Source organism: Penicillium expansum, assembly GCF_000769745.1.
Source record: "Penicillium expansum strain MD-8 chromosome Unknown contig147, whole genome shotgun sequence".
NCBI classification, from domain to species: domain Eukaryota; kingdom Fungi; phylum Ascomycota; class Eurotiomycetes; order Eurotiales; family Aspergillaceae; genus Penicillium; species Penicillium expansum.
Window position 1 is genome coordinate 55,622 of NW_015971174.1, and position 18,508 is coordinate 74,129.

The 18,508-nt window shown below is 48.0% G+C and overlaps 3 protein-coding genes across 3 annotated transcripts; all 3 read right to left on the bottom strand.

The window, feature by feature from the left end:
• Positions 1-275: 275 nt before the first annotated feature.
• On the bottom strand, positions 276-1,390 carry PEX2_045860 (uncharacterized protein; the record flags this gene model as incomplete). Its single annotated transcript, XM_016741861.1, has 2 exons — positions 276-399; positions 468-1,390. The coding sequence occupies 2 exons, from the start codon at positions 1,388-1,390 to the stop codon at positions 276-278; spliced, it is 1,047 nt and encodes a 348-aa protein (XP_016603091.1).
• Positions 1,391-2,634: 1,244 nt separating this feature from the next.
• Positions 2,635-5,762, bottom strand: PEX2_045870 (KilA-N domain-containing protein; the record flags this gene model as incomplete). The annotated part of the gene is made up of 5 exons (XM_016741862.1): positions 2,635-3,922; positions 3,978-4,110; positions 4,175-4,372; positions 4,424-5,129; positions 5,727-5,762. The coding sequence occupies 5 exons, from the start codon at positions 5,760-5,762 to the stop codon at positions 2,635-2,637; spliced, it is 2,361 nt and encodes a 786-aa protein (XP_016603092.1).
• A 7,844-nt stretch (positions 5,763-13,606) lies between these two features.
• On the bottom strand, positions 13,607-18,260 carry PEX2_045880 (putative ATP dependent RNA helicase; the record flags this gene model as incomplete). The annotated part of the gene is made up of 6 exons (XM_016741863.1): positions 13,607-13,816; positions 13,887-14,214; positions 14,277-14,490; positions 14,539-15,836; positions 15,895-17,440; positions 17,498-18,260. The coding sequence occupies 6 exons, from the start codon at positions 18,258-18,260 to the stop codon at positions 13,607-13,609; spliced, it is 4,359 nt and encodes a 1,452-aa protein (XP_016603093.1).
• Positions 18,261-18,508: the final 248 nt, after the last annotated feature.

Here is an 18,508-nt window from a genome sequence, read left to right on the forward strand (position 1 = left end):
AGTTATATCAGCAATGGTAGTACATGAGTCAATGGGACGAGAGAAGTTCCGAAGCAGATGTTTCGTAGTCATGACGATCAAATTAGATTCAATGTGATCATAGATCATTGGGTATCATAAGTGCACGTAGTTGGAAAATTCATCATCCATACCCACAAGATTGACGGAAAACCACTCTATCCAGAACGCCATCCATGGCAAAATGCCATATGCAATGCAATGCAAAAAAAAAGGACAAAGTCGCTAAATGTCAACCATATCGATGTAAAAGAAGATTACTTCTTCACTCCCTGCACACCAAACATCCCAGCAACACTCCGCTGTCCCTTGGCCGCAACATGCATACCAGGGAACCGGGACTCGGCAAGACGACGTCCAGCTTTGATACTCTCAAGAGCCCTAGCGATAACAAATTCAACGTCAGAAAGGGTCACTCGCCGGTCATTCAACAGTTTGATAGTACATACCAGTCCACACTAACAACCTTCACACCTTTCCACCCCCCACGGGCAATTTCCTGCTGGAGCTTACCGGCAGCAAGACCTCCACCTGCACCAGACACAGCTGTTCCACTTCCACTCACAGCCCCGGTATTAGGTCGTCCGACGAGAACATGCGTCACCGTCTTCCGGGCCATGTAGATAGAAGTCCTAGCCCCGTTCGACGCGAGTAGGTGTTTGAGTTTATACTCGGAGATCTGGGGGAGCGTAGAGCCATTGATGAAGATCGTAACGCCGGCGAAGATATTCGAAGTGGATTTCAGGTCAAGGCTGGCGCCAGAGCGGGAGTCAGGTTGGGGGTTGTCTTGTATTTGAGACTTTTCCGTTTCTTTTTCCGTTTCCTTTGCATCTTGAGCAGGACTCAGACTCCGGTCCGCCCCAACAACAGTCCTGATCTTCTTCGTCTCCGTCTTCATATCCGTCTCAAGCTCATCAACCACCTTCCTCTTGCTAACACCCATAAACGACCGAATATCCCGAACACCGAGTTCATTCCGCTTAGCCACATCCCCAGCTACCATAGCCCATTCACCAGAAGCAGGTATTTTAGGCGGCGACTGCGATGCACATTTCCCATTGAATGCACCGGGTACGAGTGTCGACTCTTGTGTTGCTTTGTTCCCCGCTCCCGGTCCTAGTGCCTTTCCTCGCCCTGGAAGACAATCCCCACTTTGATACTGCCTGGTCAATTTCGCCGAGCGAGCATCCCGCCATGATGTCGAGCCGAGGAAACCGCCGGCTTCGGCTGCACGCTGGTGGCCTGTTGAAGCTGACTGCCAGGGATCAAATTGGAGGTGGTTTCGTGGCTCTGGGGGTTGTGGTTTTACGGGTCGTTTTGGTCGTTCGCCAGTCATTGTTGGGTCTTGCGGGTTTGTAGTAGGGGTTTCCATTCGCTATTCAAGTAGTCATGTTGGTCGGGATGACGTGTTGTAGGATTTGGTGGTGTTTGAGTTGAAATTTGGCGAGAAGTCGCCGTGGAGTGAAGTCGAATGAACCATGGTTCAAATGTGTTTTGATTTTGCTGTTTTGGGTTAGATAGGGTAGATTGGGTCACGTGGTGCGAAGTATGTGACTAAAGTGGAGGTACAATGAAGCTTTTTACAACTTACAGACTCTATTTGACGTCTTCCTTGAAGAGACTAATACAAGTACTAAGCTAGCATGTTGAAAAGAACAAATGTCTGATACGAAATATACAAAGCTGCCATGAAGACAAGCCAAGCATCCGATAACTGCATCCATGTCCCCGACGACCTACAGCATCAAGTTGTAAGAACGTGTATAGGACAAAACAAGGGTCAATAATCTACAACCTACATCCACATCTACAAACTATAAAAATCACCAAGAGTGGGAAAAAGAACAATCCATTTAGACCGGATAAAACCAACGTTGTATGTCGCTAAAGGCATGCAGACCCAGAGTTCATAACCGTTCATTACCATGATAATCATCTCTCTAGTAGAGTGGCAGTAGCAATAGCAGCGCAAAGAAGTAGAGAGGGGAGTAAAACCAAAGCCAAGGCCATGCCAAAGAATATCCTTTTCAAAACCCAAAACACGCAATAAATAAAGCATCAATGATAAAAAGAAAGAGAGAGAAAAAAAAAAACAACTCGTTAATGAAGATGGCTCGTGGTCAAGTCATCACACAAAGAAAATTCGTTCATAAGAGATTCGTCACATCGTAGTCATCGAGGTTTGCGATCACCATCCAGGTCTTCAACAAGTGATAGGAAATGTTTCTCTAATGTTGGACCGTGAACAGATCTTGCGCCTAGTTCTTCCCCTCTCCCCACACAAGTTAGATATTCTCAAAAATATTCAAGATTTCTTCAACTTGAAAACATAAACAAACGCAGAGAGACAAATGAGCTTCGTTTCGTTTCGACACCGCCGGGTCTGTCTGTCTCACAATGTTCGTGGCGAGACACAGACAAGACCGCAGCGCGCCATGCGGGTGGTGCATGCGCAGTCTATCATGAAAAACAAACTCCGACCGAGAAATAGAACCAACAGAAAAAAAAGAAAATCCAGCGAAAAGCAAACAGGACCTGAAGAGAACCAAAACAGGAACCCGAGCAGGAACCATAACCACAAACTAGCTAGAAGCCACAATTGAATCACACGCAAACTCACCGATGACGAGCCATGACCGCGCTGGGCTTCATCGGCTGAAGGATAGGCGGGCCACCGACCGGACCACCGAGCGTGGTATCAGTGATGGTCTTGCGACGCTTCGACGTCTCGTATTCAGCGGTACTCTCGGGGCGGATATCGTCATCCTCGCGCATGCGCTTGCTACCCGCACTCAACGAGCCATTTCCAGTCGCGTAGACAGGGGCTGTGGACGAGGCCATAGAGTAAGGGTCCGAAGCACCGTTTGCCGGGGTACCGCGCGTATCGCTGACAGCGTTGTACAGGGTAGTGGCGGCGGGACGAGGAGGGGTGTTATACCCCGAAGCCCAGTGAGGGGGGCCTGCGCCCGTGCGTGGAGTCATGCGACCGGAGCCGTTTTGCTGGCTCGGGGAGCTGGTCATCTCCGGGGTGAGCTGGGAGTGCTCTCCGGTCAGGGAGCTGACGGAGGGGTTTGTGGTGTAGGTGTAGGAGCCGCGGTTAGAGTTGTAGCCGGCGTTATGGTCTGGCATATACTCCTGCTCGTGCTCGGGGACGGTCTCGCCAGGCCCATTGCTCTGGCTGTACCGGTTTGGGTCTCGCTCGGAGGTTTCGGGCTCTGAGGCACCAGGGCGTGGGTTTGGTGGCGCCATCTCGCTTTTCATGTATCCGCCGGGCAAAGGTTGGCCATAGCTGGACATCCCTGAATTAGTCAAGGGGGTGTGCGGCGCGTATTGGGCGTGTGTTTGTGGTGCCGCGGAATAGTAGGGCTTGGAGCTGTCGTAGCCTTGGCTTGGGTAGGCTGGCAAGCCGTGCATGTTGTTTCCCGGTGGAGTTGTTGCGGGGGTGGTTGGCATTGAGCGCTGGTTGCTCAGTGTGGTGTCGATGGACAAGGGCTGTGTGTGTGGCACTTGTCCACCCCATTCGTATGAACTGCCTTGATTGGTGACACCCATCAGGCTGGATGCGCTGGCTGGCGGTGTGGGGAAGGTGTTGGCCCGCTCAAGGCCTGGTCGGGAACCAGGCTGGCCACTCATCGGGCCTTGGGACATGTGGGAGGACATGGGCGTCTGAAGGGAGGGGTGGTGATGATGAATCGGGGGTTGCTGAGAGCCAGACGGCGTGCGTTGGGGACCAGGGGGAAGGCCTTCCATACGTCGCTGTTGGGAATCTTTCACTACTAAGTTTGTTCGTGTCTGGTTGGCCGGGTGGTATAGAAGACCACCGATATTATGCACAAAGAGCGGGTACAAGAGATCAGTGATCTTCTCCTTGTTGGCAAATTCGAGAGCACGCTCAAATGGGATCCTAAAAAGCAAGATTAGCGGATGCTGCGCATGCTGTACGGAATCGAAATACGCACCAGACACCTTTCAAATGCATCGGTCCAATTTTCACAACATGACGGAGCTTTTCACTTTTGAGAATTCCATCACGTCGACCACGGGTCATACCAGCTACATTTAGCAGCTTTGTACCATTGATCATGTGGTTGTCTGAGAAACAATCGAGTCAGTCAAAAAAATCACCAATTGACCTTTTGCCACAAAATTCACGTACCCTCTCGGCGAGCTACACATACTCCCTTAGCTTCCACCTGGTAGCATAGACTCCCCTCATCTTCCCATAATGTGGCTGTCACTCGGGGCTTTGCTCCCGGAGGAGCAACCTGACCAGTACCATCAAAGACGAACCCTTGTAACGGAGCACCGGTGTTGTTCCCATACCCACTCGGAGGGGCCACGGCGTGGTTGCTCACTTGATAACGATCAGAATAATCATCGATTACATTCTGGCTTTGGAGCTTACCAGGCAACGGCAGCAACTGGGCCGGCATCTGGCCACCCATTGAGCTTGGTGGGTGTCCCGTTGGGGGTGAAGTAACGCCAGGGGCGTATCCATATTGAGGGTAACCAGCCGGGGCGTAAGAAGACGCGGGCTGCATCACAGGGGGTTGCCCGTGGTATTGATAGTGGGACATTGCGCCTGCGGTAGCGCCTTGAGGAGCGTACGATTGAGCAGATGACATGTGTGGGTGGACATCCATATACGGCTGGGTTTGGTTCATGCTGCCGAGAGAAGTCGGGCTAGGATAGTAGCCTTCGTTGACCGAGGGCGGAATACTGTATTCAGTTGGGGCGGAAGAATCCAACGAGAGCCGGCCCTGGGTCCCAGACAGGTCCGTAGAGGACGGGGGACTCCTGAGTTCGTTGACAGGCACAGAGGCACCAGACAGACTTGTCCGAGCGCTGGAGTTGGTGGAATTGGTCCCGGATGGATCGTGGTAGGCGGTCCGGGAGAGGCCCTGGGTGGCTGTCGGTAGGCTGAGGGCGGGGAGTTTGTCGCCGGGCAATAACGGTCGTTCGGCCGCGTGATGGTTGTACCAGGGGATGTCAGCAGGACCGCGGGTATGGACCTGCGAGATCGATGGCAGCTCCAGCTTTTCGGTTGCACGGATAAACGGTTTAGAATAGAAAGATGAAGCGAGCAGCGGACGTAAATGTCGTCCGGCGTGCTATCAATATAGGCTGCAGAATCCTTGGAAAACCACAGGTCCTTGCAAAGGTTGCACGGAAGAAAAAAGAAAGAGAAAGAGTTGCAAACGAAGTATTCAACGGGGCTTTCAGGATCAAACGTTTGAAGAAAAAGAAGTGTATGGCAAAGTGATGCAAAGATGCAGGCAATGCAGGGGCGTGCAATATCGTAGTGAAGCGTCGTAGTAAGTCGTAAACCTTTTGTAAAGACTCGGCAGGCCTAGACAGAAGCGCAATAAAGACTTTTTTTTTCTTGAGAAAGCAGACGAATTCAGAGAAGCACAATGGTCATCAGAATCATTAACAATCGTCAATCGAACACATCAAAGTTCGGTGGAAGCTTCAGTGTGGAACTAAACAAAAATAAAAATAGGCGTAAGTTTTGGGGTCGTTTCAAGGTCATGCAGGAATCATGTCATCTGTAGAAGAAACTCTCAAATTGGAGAGCGCATTGAATGATAAAATAAGGCCCAAGCCGAATGAAGGTAGGGGGGGTGGGAGAAGAAAGTTCAGAGTCTCAGGCAGTCGAGGGATGGGATGGGGGGGGGGAGGTTGAGAAGAGAAGAAGTTAGACGTACAGAAAGGTGGAGGCTGGGGTGGTGCAGCAAACGCATCCCTATGCACTGCAGGCTGGATAGATGGCGTTTGAAAAAGGAAAAAAAAGAAAAGGCCAAAACAAAATATAAAAAGTAAAACACCAAAATAAAAGGGAATCGCGAGCTTAAAATAAAACAAGGAAATCGTACTCCGTACAGTGGAACTTAACAAGCGGTTAAGAGAGGGGAAAAGAGGTGAAGCGAAATGACGCTGAGCCGCAGCGGGAAAGTCGATCAGTGGAGGATACGAAGAAGCTGACTAAGGTTCTTTTAGAGAAGAAAGAGAAGAATTGTCTGCAGAAATCCCGGCTTGCCCCGTCTTTTGAGGGAGAGAAGAAGAGAGAAAAATGGAAAAGAGAGAGCCCATCGAATCAATCACAGTGGACCCGGTGGAGAGAGAGAGTGAGAGAGAGAGAGGTGACTACCAGAACCGTGCGTTCAGATCATCCTTCTCTACACTCGATATCTGCTGTTTTTCTTTTTCTCTTTTTTTCCCTTTTTCTTTTCTTTTTTTTCTTTTTTCCCCTCTTTTTATTTTTTTTTCTCGATTATCTTATTTTCTTCTTTCTTTTTTTGGTTTTAGGGGGGAAAATATTATAATTATTATTCTACGCCACCAAGTAAGGACCATTCAGATCAGCAAGAGTTAAGCGTCAAGGTACTTCATACTCCCTATAGTGGTAAATCATTCCCCTATTATTTACTCAGTATTAACTAACATTTCTCAATTAGTTTACCTAGAAACTGCAGGGACAAGTCAAAGAGAAAGGATTCCCAGCTGAGGATCCTGGTCTGTGTGACAGACAGGAAACGCAACTCGCTGATCGGCCGGGATAGGCCCGCTGGATCTGGGAGTTGATTCCCTTAGTGGAGTCACCGATCAGATTCAATTAATTTATTCCTTTTCCTAAAAGGGGGTTACTCTGGACTCTGGATACTATTTCTGGCTGGAGAAGACGACAAGATTCAAACAATACACACTTGTATTCAAGTACTATATGGTACATATATCCTACTTACCAGGTAGCCCTAGAATGTTTCATAAAATGCAACACCTACAACATAGGCACAGAAATAGCACCTAAGACGGTTCGTCTCCACGCGCGCGGGTCCCACTCAGGTGAACCATGGACGGTCAACCGGGGAGAAGAACGGGGAAAATCTATCCACGGTTGAAACTGACGTGAATGGTTGAAACCATGGTTAAGATACTAAATTACCCCTAAGAACAACTAGTACACAGGTACTAGTACTAGTACTAGGTAGTACATTATACTCTATGTACGGAGTATGGTGCAGGAAAACTGAAATCTTATCCCGTGGATATCTCTTTCATCGTGCAAGACATCTGTCAGCGGCTGCAGAGAAAGTAAAAAATAAAAATAAAAAAAAGGCCCGGCAATGCGCGGCGGCTGCACCGTCGATTGCGGATTGCACTCTCCCGCTTCTGGAGTCAGCGCTTGCACCATTTCCCCTCTATTTGGGGTACAGATAGTACAAGCTAACACCTGCAAGGTCCGTCTTAAAGAAACGGCTAAAATCAATCCCAGCGCCAAAATCATTCACCAAACCATTCACCGGACATCGGCCGAGCCTTATCCCCTCTCGGATATCTTACTATTAGAGGTGGTCGCCGGTCGATCGCCCTGGATCCTCAACCTCTCCATTCAAAATGCAGGGCTAAAATCAACCCCAGTGGACCATTGCAATGCTATCTACAATTACTTGCTAAGCCAAGCACATATGTAATACCAAGGCCTTTGTTGGCTTTTCTTTTCTTTTTTATGGTTCGGGACGATCTAGGCGTTAAGACGGGCCGTGAGTAACAGTGGAGAGCGAAAGAGGAAAGAAGCACGTCACACCCAGGGATGCAGAGGGGAAAATCAGTGGCTCAGAAGGAACCACGAAATACGGGTGGCTTGAAGTCGATCAAGGGTCTGTTCTCTCCTTTCCAATGCCAAGAAGAAAGACCAGTCAGAGGCTAGGCGGTTACCAAAAGAGTCAGTTGAAGAGAAATGAGAGAGTATGAGGGAAAAAGCAATAAAAATAAAAATAAAAGAAATCGAAGGGAAAAAAAAGGGAGAAAAAAGAAAGAAGTTCTAGTCCAGAATCTGTCCACCCAATTTTAGCCCAAATTGAAATGAGATATTCACACGTAGCATCGTAATCTCAACTGAGAGACCCCGTGATGATGCATCCAGAAACTCCTCGAAATTATTTTTCCTTTTTTTCTTTTGATCATTTCTTCTGCTCCGTATACAACGTAGTTATGAGTGTAGATCATGTTGCATAATCATAATATAGCCTAGAATGGTTTACTCCGTATAGGTCTACAATTTACAATGTACTCCGTACTCCGTACTCCATATACATAACACCGATCCTAGTAGTGGAAATAGCCGGGATAATAATTCTCCACGTAAGAATCATAATGTCAAATAACCTGAATATTTATTTGTTTTGGTTTATTGATTTCTATTTTTTCCCCCCATATTTTTCTAGTGCCCAACAAAAAAACAAAAGCCCAGATCCAGATCCCAGTAAGGGGGGGAAGAGCAAAAGAGACGCTGAACATCAAGCCAACTCGACCCCAGTACACCGCTAATTTCTTCCTGGCAAAGTGACCATAAGCCCAGGTGAAAAGGACAGGGCCAGAGTCCCCTTGCGTTTTGTTTTCTCTCTCTCTTTTTTTTTTTTAATTACTCTATAATGTTACCTCGAACATACTACCAATGAATTCTCCACTAACTAGACTATTTTCGGACTTGATTTCCAACCCGAAGATCTCGGTTCTAAGTTGACAGATGTCAATTCCCACGCATTCCCTTACAAAAAAAAACAAAAGTGACAGCTAGGGATTCGCCGGCTACTATTTTTTTTTTTTTTTTTTTTTTTTTTTNCATTGACCACCATACATGGACCTAGATTCAATGATTAATTTATGCGATTTTGGGGAGATCATGATCGGAATACGATTTCCATCAAATTATTTCTCAGGTATTTGCATTCTTTCTGCAAGTGCGGTGACTCTCGCCACACAGACCCTTGAGAGGTCGGTGAACATGGGGCCGGGAAAATACGGGCCTAAGTCCAGACCGATTTGGATAATCTTCAATGGCATTATTTTATTATTTTATTAATATATTTTTGAGGTTAACTCCTTGGCAGATTCTCTAGTCTCATGTTATGCAATAATCTTTCTGCGAACGGGGTAAGATCCTGTTTTCTTGCAGAACGTTGGGGCAGACAAAGCAGGTACTAATCAGCCTAGCACACTAGGCCCAGGGAGCTCCGGGAAAATTATAAAAAGAGAGAAAGAGGGAGGGGACTACTGACAGATCCCTGCACCGCAGCTCGCTATCGACGGCCCGATACCCGCTGCACATACAGCGTACAGTAGTTTAGGGGGGGGGAGGGATCCGCCTGAATCGACACACCATTTCATTACTACAAAAGGAAATAGCCTTTCGTGCGGATTTGAGGGCTGGATGATAAAGCAAATATTGAAATGAAGTGGTCCAGGACTCGGTTGTGGCTTTTTCGTATATTATTCTTCATTATTCTTCATTGTTTTGCTTTTTTTTTAGTACTCCGTACTTTTTCTTGTATTTAGTTCTCCCCAATAAAAATGAAGAAAACAAATTAATCCGAGTAACTCAGCTCAAATGAGATCCACTATCCGACTATTGAAACGGCAACTCCGCAATTCGGGTGTGATGCATCGTATGGAACCGTTGAGCCGAAAATGTAAGGAGACCTGTTCTTATATGATAGGTATACTTGGGAGTAGCAATCATAGCAATATACGGAGTAGTGATATAGCAATAATAGCAAGTATTTGGAATCGAATTGTCAATCTTTTACTCCGTACTCCGTAGAAATCAAATAGAATATATTTCATGTGTCAATTCTTTTACTGATCGTCCCTCCGGGGTTTTCCGTGCGACTATCAACTTGGTGGATCACTTAGTACCTATACTCCGTACCTTAGTATATATAATCTCCACGCCTATACCTACTTGGGCAAGTACCTCTTGGTCACCGTGGACCTATAGTAGCAGCAGTACACGGGGCTATACGGAGGCTATCTCGGTCGATTCGCGGTCTTAATTTGCCCCATCCTGTACAACACATCACTAGGCTGCAGGGAACATCCCTGTAAGTCATCGGCCTTTGGTCAAATTCTCCTCGTGTCCGAGTCTCACGCTGTACAATCGTACTCCGTAATTATGCTGTACCACACACTCTCAAAGGCCTTGTACCCATTGTATGTGTGTCTCCGATCGTCAGTCTGGCGGCCTTATCTGGCATCAACGTCTGCCCAGGCGGCTTCGGGCATATATTGCCTCTGGTGATGTGTGAGGTACAGCATGGGGAAAGCATGGCAGCCCCTGGTGAAACATCGAAGGGCAGAAAAAGGAACCAAAAAGCCCCGCATATATGATGATAGTGCAACTCGAAAAAAAAGTTGGAAAAAGAGTGTAAAATAAATTAAAAGAAATTAACAGTCCTTGGTCTATGTTGTACTCTCACGAGAAAAGCCTGAAAGCCTGAAATCTGCACGGACAGAGTCTGCAGGGTACCTCGCTGCAAGGTACGGACGAACCCGTCGATCGACGCGAGATTGACGGCGTAAACATTGAAGTGGAGGTTCTCGATATGGGAGCCTGGTTATGGATAAACACTAATCTTGGAAGGATTTCTCTAGTTTCCGTATGTAACCTCTAAACCCTACAACCCTGAAACAATATTGGAATTGTGACTGGGCTTCCCATGTGACTTGGGGTGATTTGCTGTGAGCCAGACGCCACTCACTTCCCTTCGCGCGAATAACAACGCACCACGAAGCCAGGATCTGGCGTGATGGAACTAGGCTGGGACCGTGCAACCTGGGATTTAACCTCGCATTGCATTGTCCCGTGGAGCCAAGAGATCGACTGCACGTTCATCTTGCCTTTACACACTCTTTAGCGCTTGTGTGGCAAAGAGGGGAATGAGGAAAGAAAGGCCCAACACTAACTGAGTATGAAGTAGAAGTGTGTCCGGGTATTTTGTATTTTGTATGTTGTACAATATAAATAATGACCAGATCCATATCCCCTCCTAGTGAATTCCTCTAATCCAAGAAAAAAGGTCCAAGTTCTTGAATAGGTCAACCGCCCTAACCGTTAGGAAGCGCCACTATTCTCGAGTCATTTACTCCGTACTCCGTACTCCATTTGCTTTTGCTCCAGTGACCATAGTCTAGTTCAGAACAAATATAACCTGAGATTCCTCATATCTCCGAAATAGCCAGGATGGCTCGGGCCAAATGTGTAACGAGACTAAAACCCCCCCATCCAAGCCAGCGGCGCCAATGATTGGCTTCGCGCACCAGCAGCTCACCGATCGATGATCCGACGCAACAATGACTGGCTGCGGCAACAACCACGTAGGAAGGGCTAGATCGTGTGGATTCACCGCCAGTTAGCCCCCCCCCCTTGCGTGCAGACGTGGCACAGAGCATTATCTCATACTCCGTAGCTCCATCTGGGTATGCAGTGACCCGCTGCTGTGGAGGTTTAATGTTGGGATATATGTCGACCGTTGTCTAGTTTGTATGGACTTATTATCCCCTATAGAGTACGGAGTTTAGGTGAGACAAATATCATCACCGAATTTAAGATGAATGGGGGAGGGGGGTGGGGGGGTTTTTTTTGAAAAGGAAAATATTCTCAAACCCGCCGATGTCGGGCTATTTTGGCCGATCGGCGCAACGTCAGAGGGCAGATAAGGAAATGTAGAAAACATCAAGGTTCAAGATGTACGACATAGTCAAAACATGCCACTCTTGTGGGATCTAAACTTGCTTTCTATGTGGTACAAAATGTACGGAGTACAGCACCCATATTTACTTATTCCAAAAGTATGTCTACCAGCTTCTGCACCACCCCAATATTTCAGCCTTTCCAAGCAAGTCAAAGGACCTATAAGCATAATCGTAGATCATGAACCTTTCTGCAAAGCCCATGTGATACTAGCATTGTATCAAAATAAGCAACTTTCCCCTATGTCGGTCATCCCTGATAATGACAATGATAATGCAAAAAAAAAACACGAGTCTAGAACAAGGATACCCCAGTCTGGAACACCAGACCTAATGCCAATACAATAGACAAGACGCGAGAGCTAGAGCAAAAAAATCCAAATAAGCCCAAATAAGCCCAAATAAGCCCCGATGAGGAAATGAGTAGTCCGCTCACCGTCTCTTTGCTGTCTCAGCTCACATTTTATAGTATGTACAGTGCATCTGACACCAAAACACGCGCCGTCCACGCTTCTATCTCCCCGGAGAGGCGTCGCTAGTCGATCGAAGAATGCAAATACCATGCAGCGTGTAGCCCAAGCTGCAGGTTATCATGTACGATGAACCAGCGCCAGAGTGACAAGCTAGCTGCCAAGTGCCAGCGCAGGGCCAAGAACAAGCGTATAAGTGCAAGTACCGCCCACAAACTGGGTTGCTGTGCATGAGATAATGTACATGTACGGAGTACTCCGTACATACAACTCAGTTAACAGAGCCCAGCCTAACTACTATCTATGTTGTGTGGGTGCGAATCATTCCCGGGTTGTAGGCTAGCGCGCGTGGGGATTTCCACATTCTCGAAGCATGTCTGCCATTCATATTGTGCATGGAGTGCATATGGGGGGATGGTGTGGATGGTGTGGATGAGTGCATATTGTGTCTTGGGTGTGTCTAAGACTTGTTCGATTTGATTTTGTATTTTGTCTTTTTGGGGAATGGAAATTTATTTGCTCTGGTTGGTGCGGGTTGGGGAATGTCTGGGGGGGTGGGGGTGGTGGATGGTGGATGGGGAAATGGGGTTGGCAATTGCAGGAATCTTTTCCAAGGTTCTAGTGTGTTCAGGCCTCACTTCGCAGACGTATTCACCGCTGATTGAGGACCTGCATCGACTGCAAGTCTCGTGTCTGTCAAGGGATAACCTGTGTTTGTGGTGAGCTGGTATTGGCGGTGGGAGGTTGGTATATCCCTTGATTGGGGTTTGCGGTGGTGGGATTGGATTGTTGCAGTTTGTCTTCGTAGACCGATTGTTTCCCGTGGGAAAATGGTGGGAATAAGTTCGAAAGACTTGGTCTCGACTTTTTGCTGGGACGATTGATAGAAGCTTTGGTTTTATGCTTATTCTTTGCTTTGTTCCTATGCTTATGCAGTAGTTGTGCTTTGATCTCAATCTGATAGGGGTGGCGATGATAATGCAATCCTTTACGCACGGCGGATCAGTGCTGACAGCGTCGGTGCATTAACTCGAGGGGACGGGCATATCTGCAGTGCTTTGTGCTATGTACAAAGTAGACTTGAACGCGCTTCTAGAAGGCGTGGTTGATGCAGTATGCTGTCTCCCGTCGTTCATGTAGGGATGCTACGGTTCCTGCTGATAGATCGCCGGGATCATATCTGTACCTATTACCTCGGTAGAAGATATAAGTCAATATGTGTAAGGTATGTCTTCAGCTTCGATCAGTGGGTTTGGGGGTAGGATTCGGTAAATATGTCTTTAGACGTGGCGCATCTCTTAATATATATCCGCTCCTCAAGTTAGAGATAAGTGGCATGGTTAGTACGGACTACCGTCTCTAGATGATAAAATGGAAGATGCCCAATGAGAAATATATAGATACACTACACGAAGGAACCCAAGCATCATTTGAATGAAAGAGAGTGTTTGTCCATTGAAGTAACTCTAAAAGCTAACAATATTCCGACAAAATTCTATACCCGACCCAACCATATTCATCATGATTTTTTACATGCATATCTCATCAAAGGCCCAGAGCATAACCACACATCAGGGCTGGTTTATTCATCGCTTACCAGCCTGAGCAAAGATCTGTTGCCAAATGTCGATCCACTGCTGATGCTTATATGACAATGGACGGTGGGGGTTGCGGAAAGTGTTCGAAAGGATCTCGCGCAGGCGGCTGTTCAGGATTTTCAAGGCTAGCATAGACTTCCAATCTCGCACAGCAAATCGAATACGGTTTGCGTCAATGGAGACGACACCCGAGTACATCTATTTTGGCGGGAGTTAGCTTACTGCCAGAAAGAGGGAAAGGGAACGAAAAGAAGGATCGCCGTCGTACCTTGAACTCAGCATCACCACACAGCAAAGCTATAGCAAAATCGTCCACTGCACTGGTATCATGCGCGTTGAGGTTGCGAGCACGTGCCATGATGCTATAGTATGATAGCCACTTGACGGATGAGTCCGCTCTCTTGTTGACAGAAACAGCGGGTAGTGTGACTGTCTGGTTGTTACCAACATTGCGCCAGCCCTTGCCTTCGCGCGTCAGAAGCTTAGGGTAGAAACTCCAGGCGATAACCGAGTTGATCACAACATCGTTGTTGCTGTTGATGTCGAAATCTTCGGGGATGATAAAGAATTGGCGGTTCCGGCTGTTGGAGCGTGCACTGTAGGGTTGGTTAGCAGTTGTCAGATTGAGATGTGACTTTTGGACGAAAGGGTCCCTTACCGGTTAAGCGCTGCTTTCTGTGATGCATCTAGGGTCAGAAGACCCGCGTCGGCAATCGACACTACCAGCTGCATCTTGATATCCTCGATCGCCAGCAATGTCTGCGCGCTGAGGAAGTTCTTTCGGCAGAAAGCATACTCGTTGGACCCCGGTGTGCTTCTTGTGCGTCTCCAACTGCAATAGGCGTTGTATACAGTCAAAAGATCCGAGTCGCCTAATCTGTTAGTTACCAGCTGTGGGATATCAATATATTGGAACATACCTCTTCGGAAAGACGCCCGCGCACCATCGCGTTGTGAATTGGATCCAATTGTGTTGACAAATGGCGACTTGGAAGAAAGGATAGCAGCAATGCTGACAGTCGCATCCAAGCACCGGAAGAAGGCTCCATGAATGATCATCTTGCCGAGGAAGACATCCAGTGGCAACTTGGCTAGTTGTGTGCCGAGAGAGGTTAGACTCTCGTTGCTCGTTAGGGCTTTGACTTCCTTCAATGAATCAATAGCGCGGCGAATATTTTTAGAGGACGGCGGATCAAGAGCTTCGAGGAGTGTCTGCTCCACTTCTCCCAATTTGCAGATCTTCACACGAAGCACCAGATCCTGCAAAGAAAGGCGCAGCAATTCAGGGGTTTGCTGTTCAGATAGTAACTTTTCGTGACGGTGTTTAGTGAACAAGTGGAAGCAGATACCGTTCTGAACACGTCCAGCACGACCGCGACGCTGTTTAGCGTTCGCACGCGAGATGAATGACTCAACCAGACGGGACAGTTGACGCCTCTCATCGAAGCGCATGATCTTCTCCTTTCCTGCGTCGACCACAGCCGTGATATCCGGGATGGTGATACCTGTTTCCGCAATGTTTGTTGCAATAACAATTTTTCTTGTGCCTTCTGGGGGTACGTTGAAGGCCTTTTCTTGGTCTTCACTGGCAATCGAAGAGTGAAGTGTATGCACAATCCAACCCCTCTGGAACATGGGTTCGGACAGGATCTCGTCGTTTAGGCGACGGATTTCCGCCAGTCCAGGCATGAAGATCAGGATCGCCTTGCTGTAGTGAGCCATCTCCGGGGCCGTAGCAATCTTCAGAAGCAATCTCTTGATCAAGTCATAGTCTAGTCTGTATTCGTCGATGTTGATAACAGTCTCCTTGGTCTGTCTAGAGTACCCATCAAGACTGGCTTGGAGACCTCCTGTGGTGTCGGCATCCGTGGGTGGGTCATCCATATCATCTTCGAGGACTGTGTGCTGGGCATCCTCCGACAAACGGTAGTTGGTCATCTCGACCGCATCCTCCAGATACTTCATTTCCACGGGGAAAGTTCGCCCTGGGATGTTCAGAACTGGCACCCCGCCAAGATAGTTCGAGAAACGTTGCGCATCGAGGGTGGCTGACATGAGGATGAGTTTTAGGTCGGGCCGCTTTTCCATGAGTCGTCGGAGCACGATCAGAAGGAAGTCACTGTCGATAGTGCGCTCGTGAACTTCGTCAAGAACCACATGAGTGATGTCTTGGAAGTCATCGGGCCGTTCGAGCATTCGTACAACCACTCCCGTGGTTCTATAAAGTATTAATAGAGCGACCACAAGGTTAAACCAAGAGGGAACTAGGAACTTACGCATAGATCAATGGCGTGGATTGAGTAAACTTGCTTTCCAACCGCACCGCAAATCCAATGAGAGATCTATTCGTGCCCACGTCATTCTTGCTCTCTCCAAGCTCCTCGCTGACACGTCGAGCAAGCGAGATTGCAGAGATACGACGGGGCTCGGTCACATAGATCTTGCATGGTCGGCCTTGGATCATCTCATGCTCGAGAATAAATGACGGAATCTGTGTACTCTTTCCGCTACCTGTTTCACTGCAAATGATCAGAGCTCGATGGTCATCAAGCGTACTTAGGATCTCATCTTTGAACCCCCAGATTGGGAGGTTCATTCTCCCCTGCATCATGCGGTGATAGGAGGGTGTCGAAGATTTCGCCATCCACGCATCTTTCAAGCGATCATCAATACCCGCGAAATTGTCGCGCGCAGATCCCTTCATCGGGGTGCCCGGCTTGCTACCAACGCCGTTTCTCTTCCGGAAGTTATCAGATAAGACGACATCATCTTCGAAGGTCCCTTGGTTCTCTTGGATCAGACGCTTCAACTCTTTTATGGTAGTTTTATCGATTTCATCCTGTTGGGTCTTCTGTAGTGTTGCAAACTCAGTCCAGAGTTCCCTCCAAACCGCCGGCAATCGAAGGTAGGCCTTGCCCTCCTTGGAATTCTGGGGGAACAAGATGAACAAAGCCAGAGTCGACACATACCCCTCGGCTTGCTGGGAATTCGGTGTTGCAAGGGCATCCATAGACACAAAGGTAGCCAAGGAATTCGACTTATGTGTAATTGATTCCACTGCTAACGGGAATGGGGCTTCTTGGGGCTTCGACCATCGCACCTCGAGAGCCTTTCTGTTTGAATGACTCGAAGAGGAGAAATCTTGATAGACAACCACGCAAGATGAGTCTCTTGATTTGCAAGTCTCTTCCAAGACTCGCCGTGGGCTCAAGCCTGTCGACTTTCCGAAGTCGCGGAGTGTGAATGAGGTCTGGGTCTCTGGAGGAGGAATACCTAAAATTGAGCCTGAATCCTCACCCTCGCCTTGGAACAAATCCCCAAGGGCATCCTCCATTCCGTCGATCGCAAGGAGGGCCGGATCTAGCTCTTCGTCAATCTCGGGCTTTGGCTGCTCTGCAGCATCAGTCGGAGACTTTTTCTTTCTGTCTACCGGGCGCCGAATAAATGAAGCATCCTTTCTGAGCTCGTCAAGCTTTTGCTCCCATATGTACTCTGCTTCTCGGCGTTCAAAAAGGACATCACGTTCGATCTTGGCAATCTTCCGCTGCAGTTTAGAGGTTTCAGGGTCATCTGACAGGTTTCCAGCGCCGCCGCGACCTTTCTTGCCCTTTCCGGGGCGATCGAAGAGATCTGGCTCCAGGCTGTAAAGTTGGGTCTGCAGTTCCAGCCATTCGGGAACCATGATATCTGGGTCGACTGAGCTGTCCGAGTCGTATGCAATAGGAGGGGCAACCTTTGCTGCCTTCCAGTCATCCTTCTTCTTTCCTTGTTTGCTTCGATTTTGGGATGAAACAGGAGTCGAAGTCCCTGAAGCTTTCGATTCTGGTAAGAGTCAGCATTGTGTCCTAATGGAAAACTTCATGCCATGGGAAAGTTTACCTGTCATCCATGAGGTGACACTATCCGTGTCTTTCACCTGGCGACTATTTGTCTGTATATAAGAGGGCAATTCATTCTTATCACTGTGCGTAGCCAACCATTCAATTGCTTCATCAAGGTTCCACACAACATCCCGACCGGCATTGGTTGAGTTGCCAGCAAAATACTGCAAAACATGCTTCAGTGCATCCTCGACGCGGTTTTCTGGGAAGTTGAGTTTGAGCAGTGTTTCCTTCAAGGTCCAAAGCTTGTTGTATAGATCCTCTTCAGAGCTAGCCTGTTTTGAACTTGTGATCCGTCCACTTGCTATAAGATAGTCATGTTCTTCCGTACCAGCCAGTTCGAGAATACTGTCTTGAATATCTGTCGGTAGCCACTCCAGAAGACTCAATGTTACTGATTGCTGTCGGAAAACGCGGCGTTCGTTGTCCAGCTTGGTGGCCTGGCGCGCAGCGTCATTTTTACACTTGACAGCGTATTTATCAACCAGAATCTGAAGCTCTGCTTCTTCAAGATGCTTTTCCAGCTCCTCCGGTGTGTAGTCTTGTAACGAGGAGGTTGTTTGTGGTGCAGTGGCATCTGTAGTGCGTGCGGCAGTGCGTTCAGGTTGCGGCTCGGTTTCCGGCGTGGCTTTTGATTCCTCGGTGACTGAAGACGGTGTGGATATTGCCTCTGGCTTAGGCTTTGAGGGCATAGAGACCGTTGCAAAGCCTCGAGCCGGGTTGGAAGCGGGCTTCTTCTTTTTCTTGCTGCTCGGCGGCATTATGGCTGAAGTATTAGCGGGCTTAGTGGAGGTGCCTTCAAAGCACGCTGAAAGTCAGCGGTCAAAGACCAATGGATTTGGCCTATAAAATACTGTCAAATATGGTGTACAATTTTCCCAAAAAGGTTGTTGAAATGTGTAAAGAACGAAGAGTCGGCCATGACTGTTTAATGGCGGGATGGAATCCAGCTCCCCACACAAAACTCTTATGACAGCATTCCTAGCCCACTTCACCAACTTCAACACTC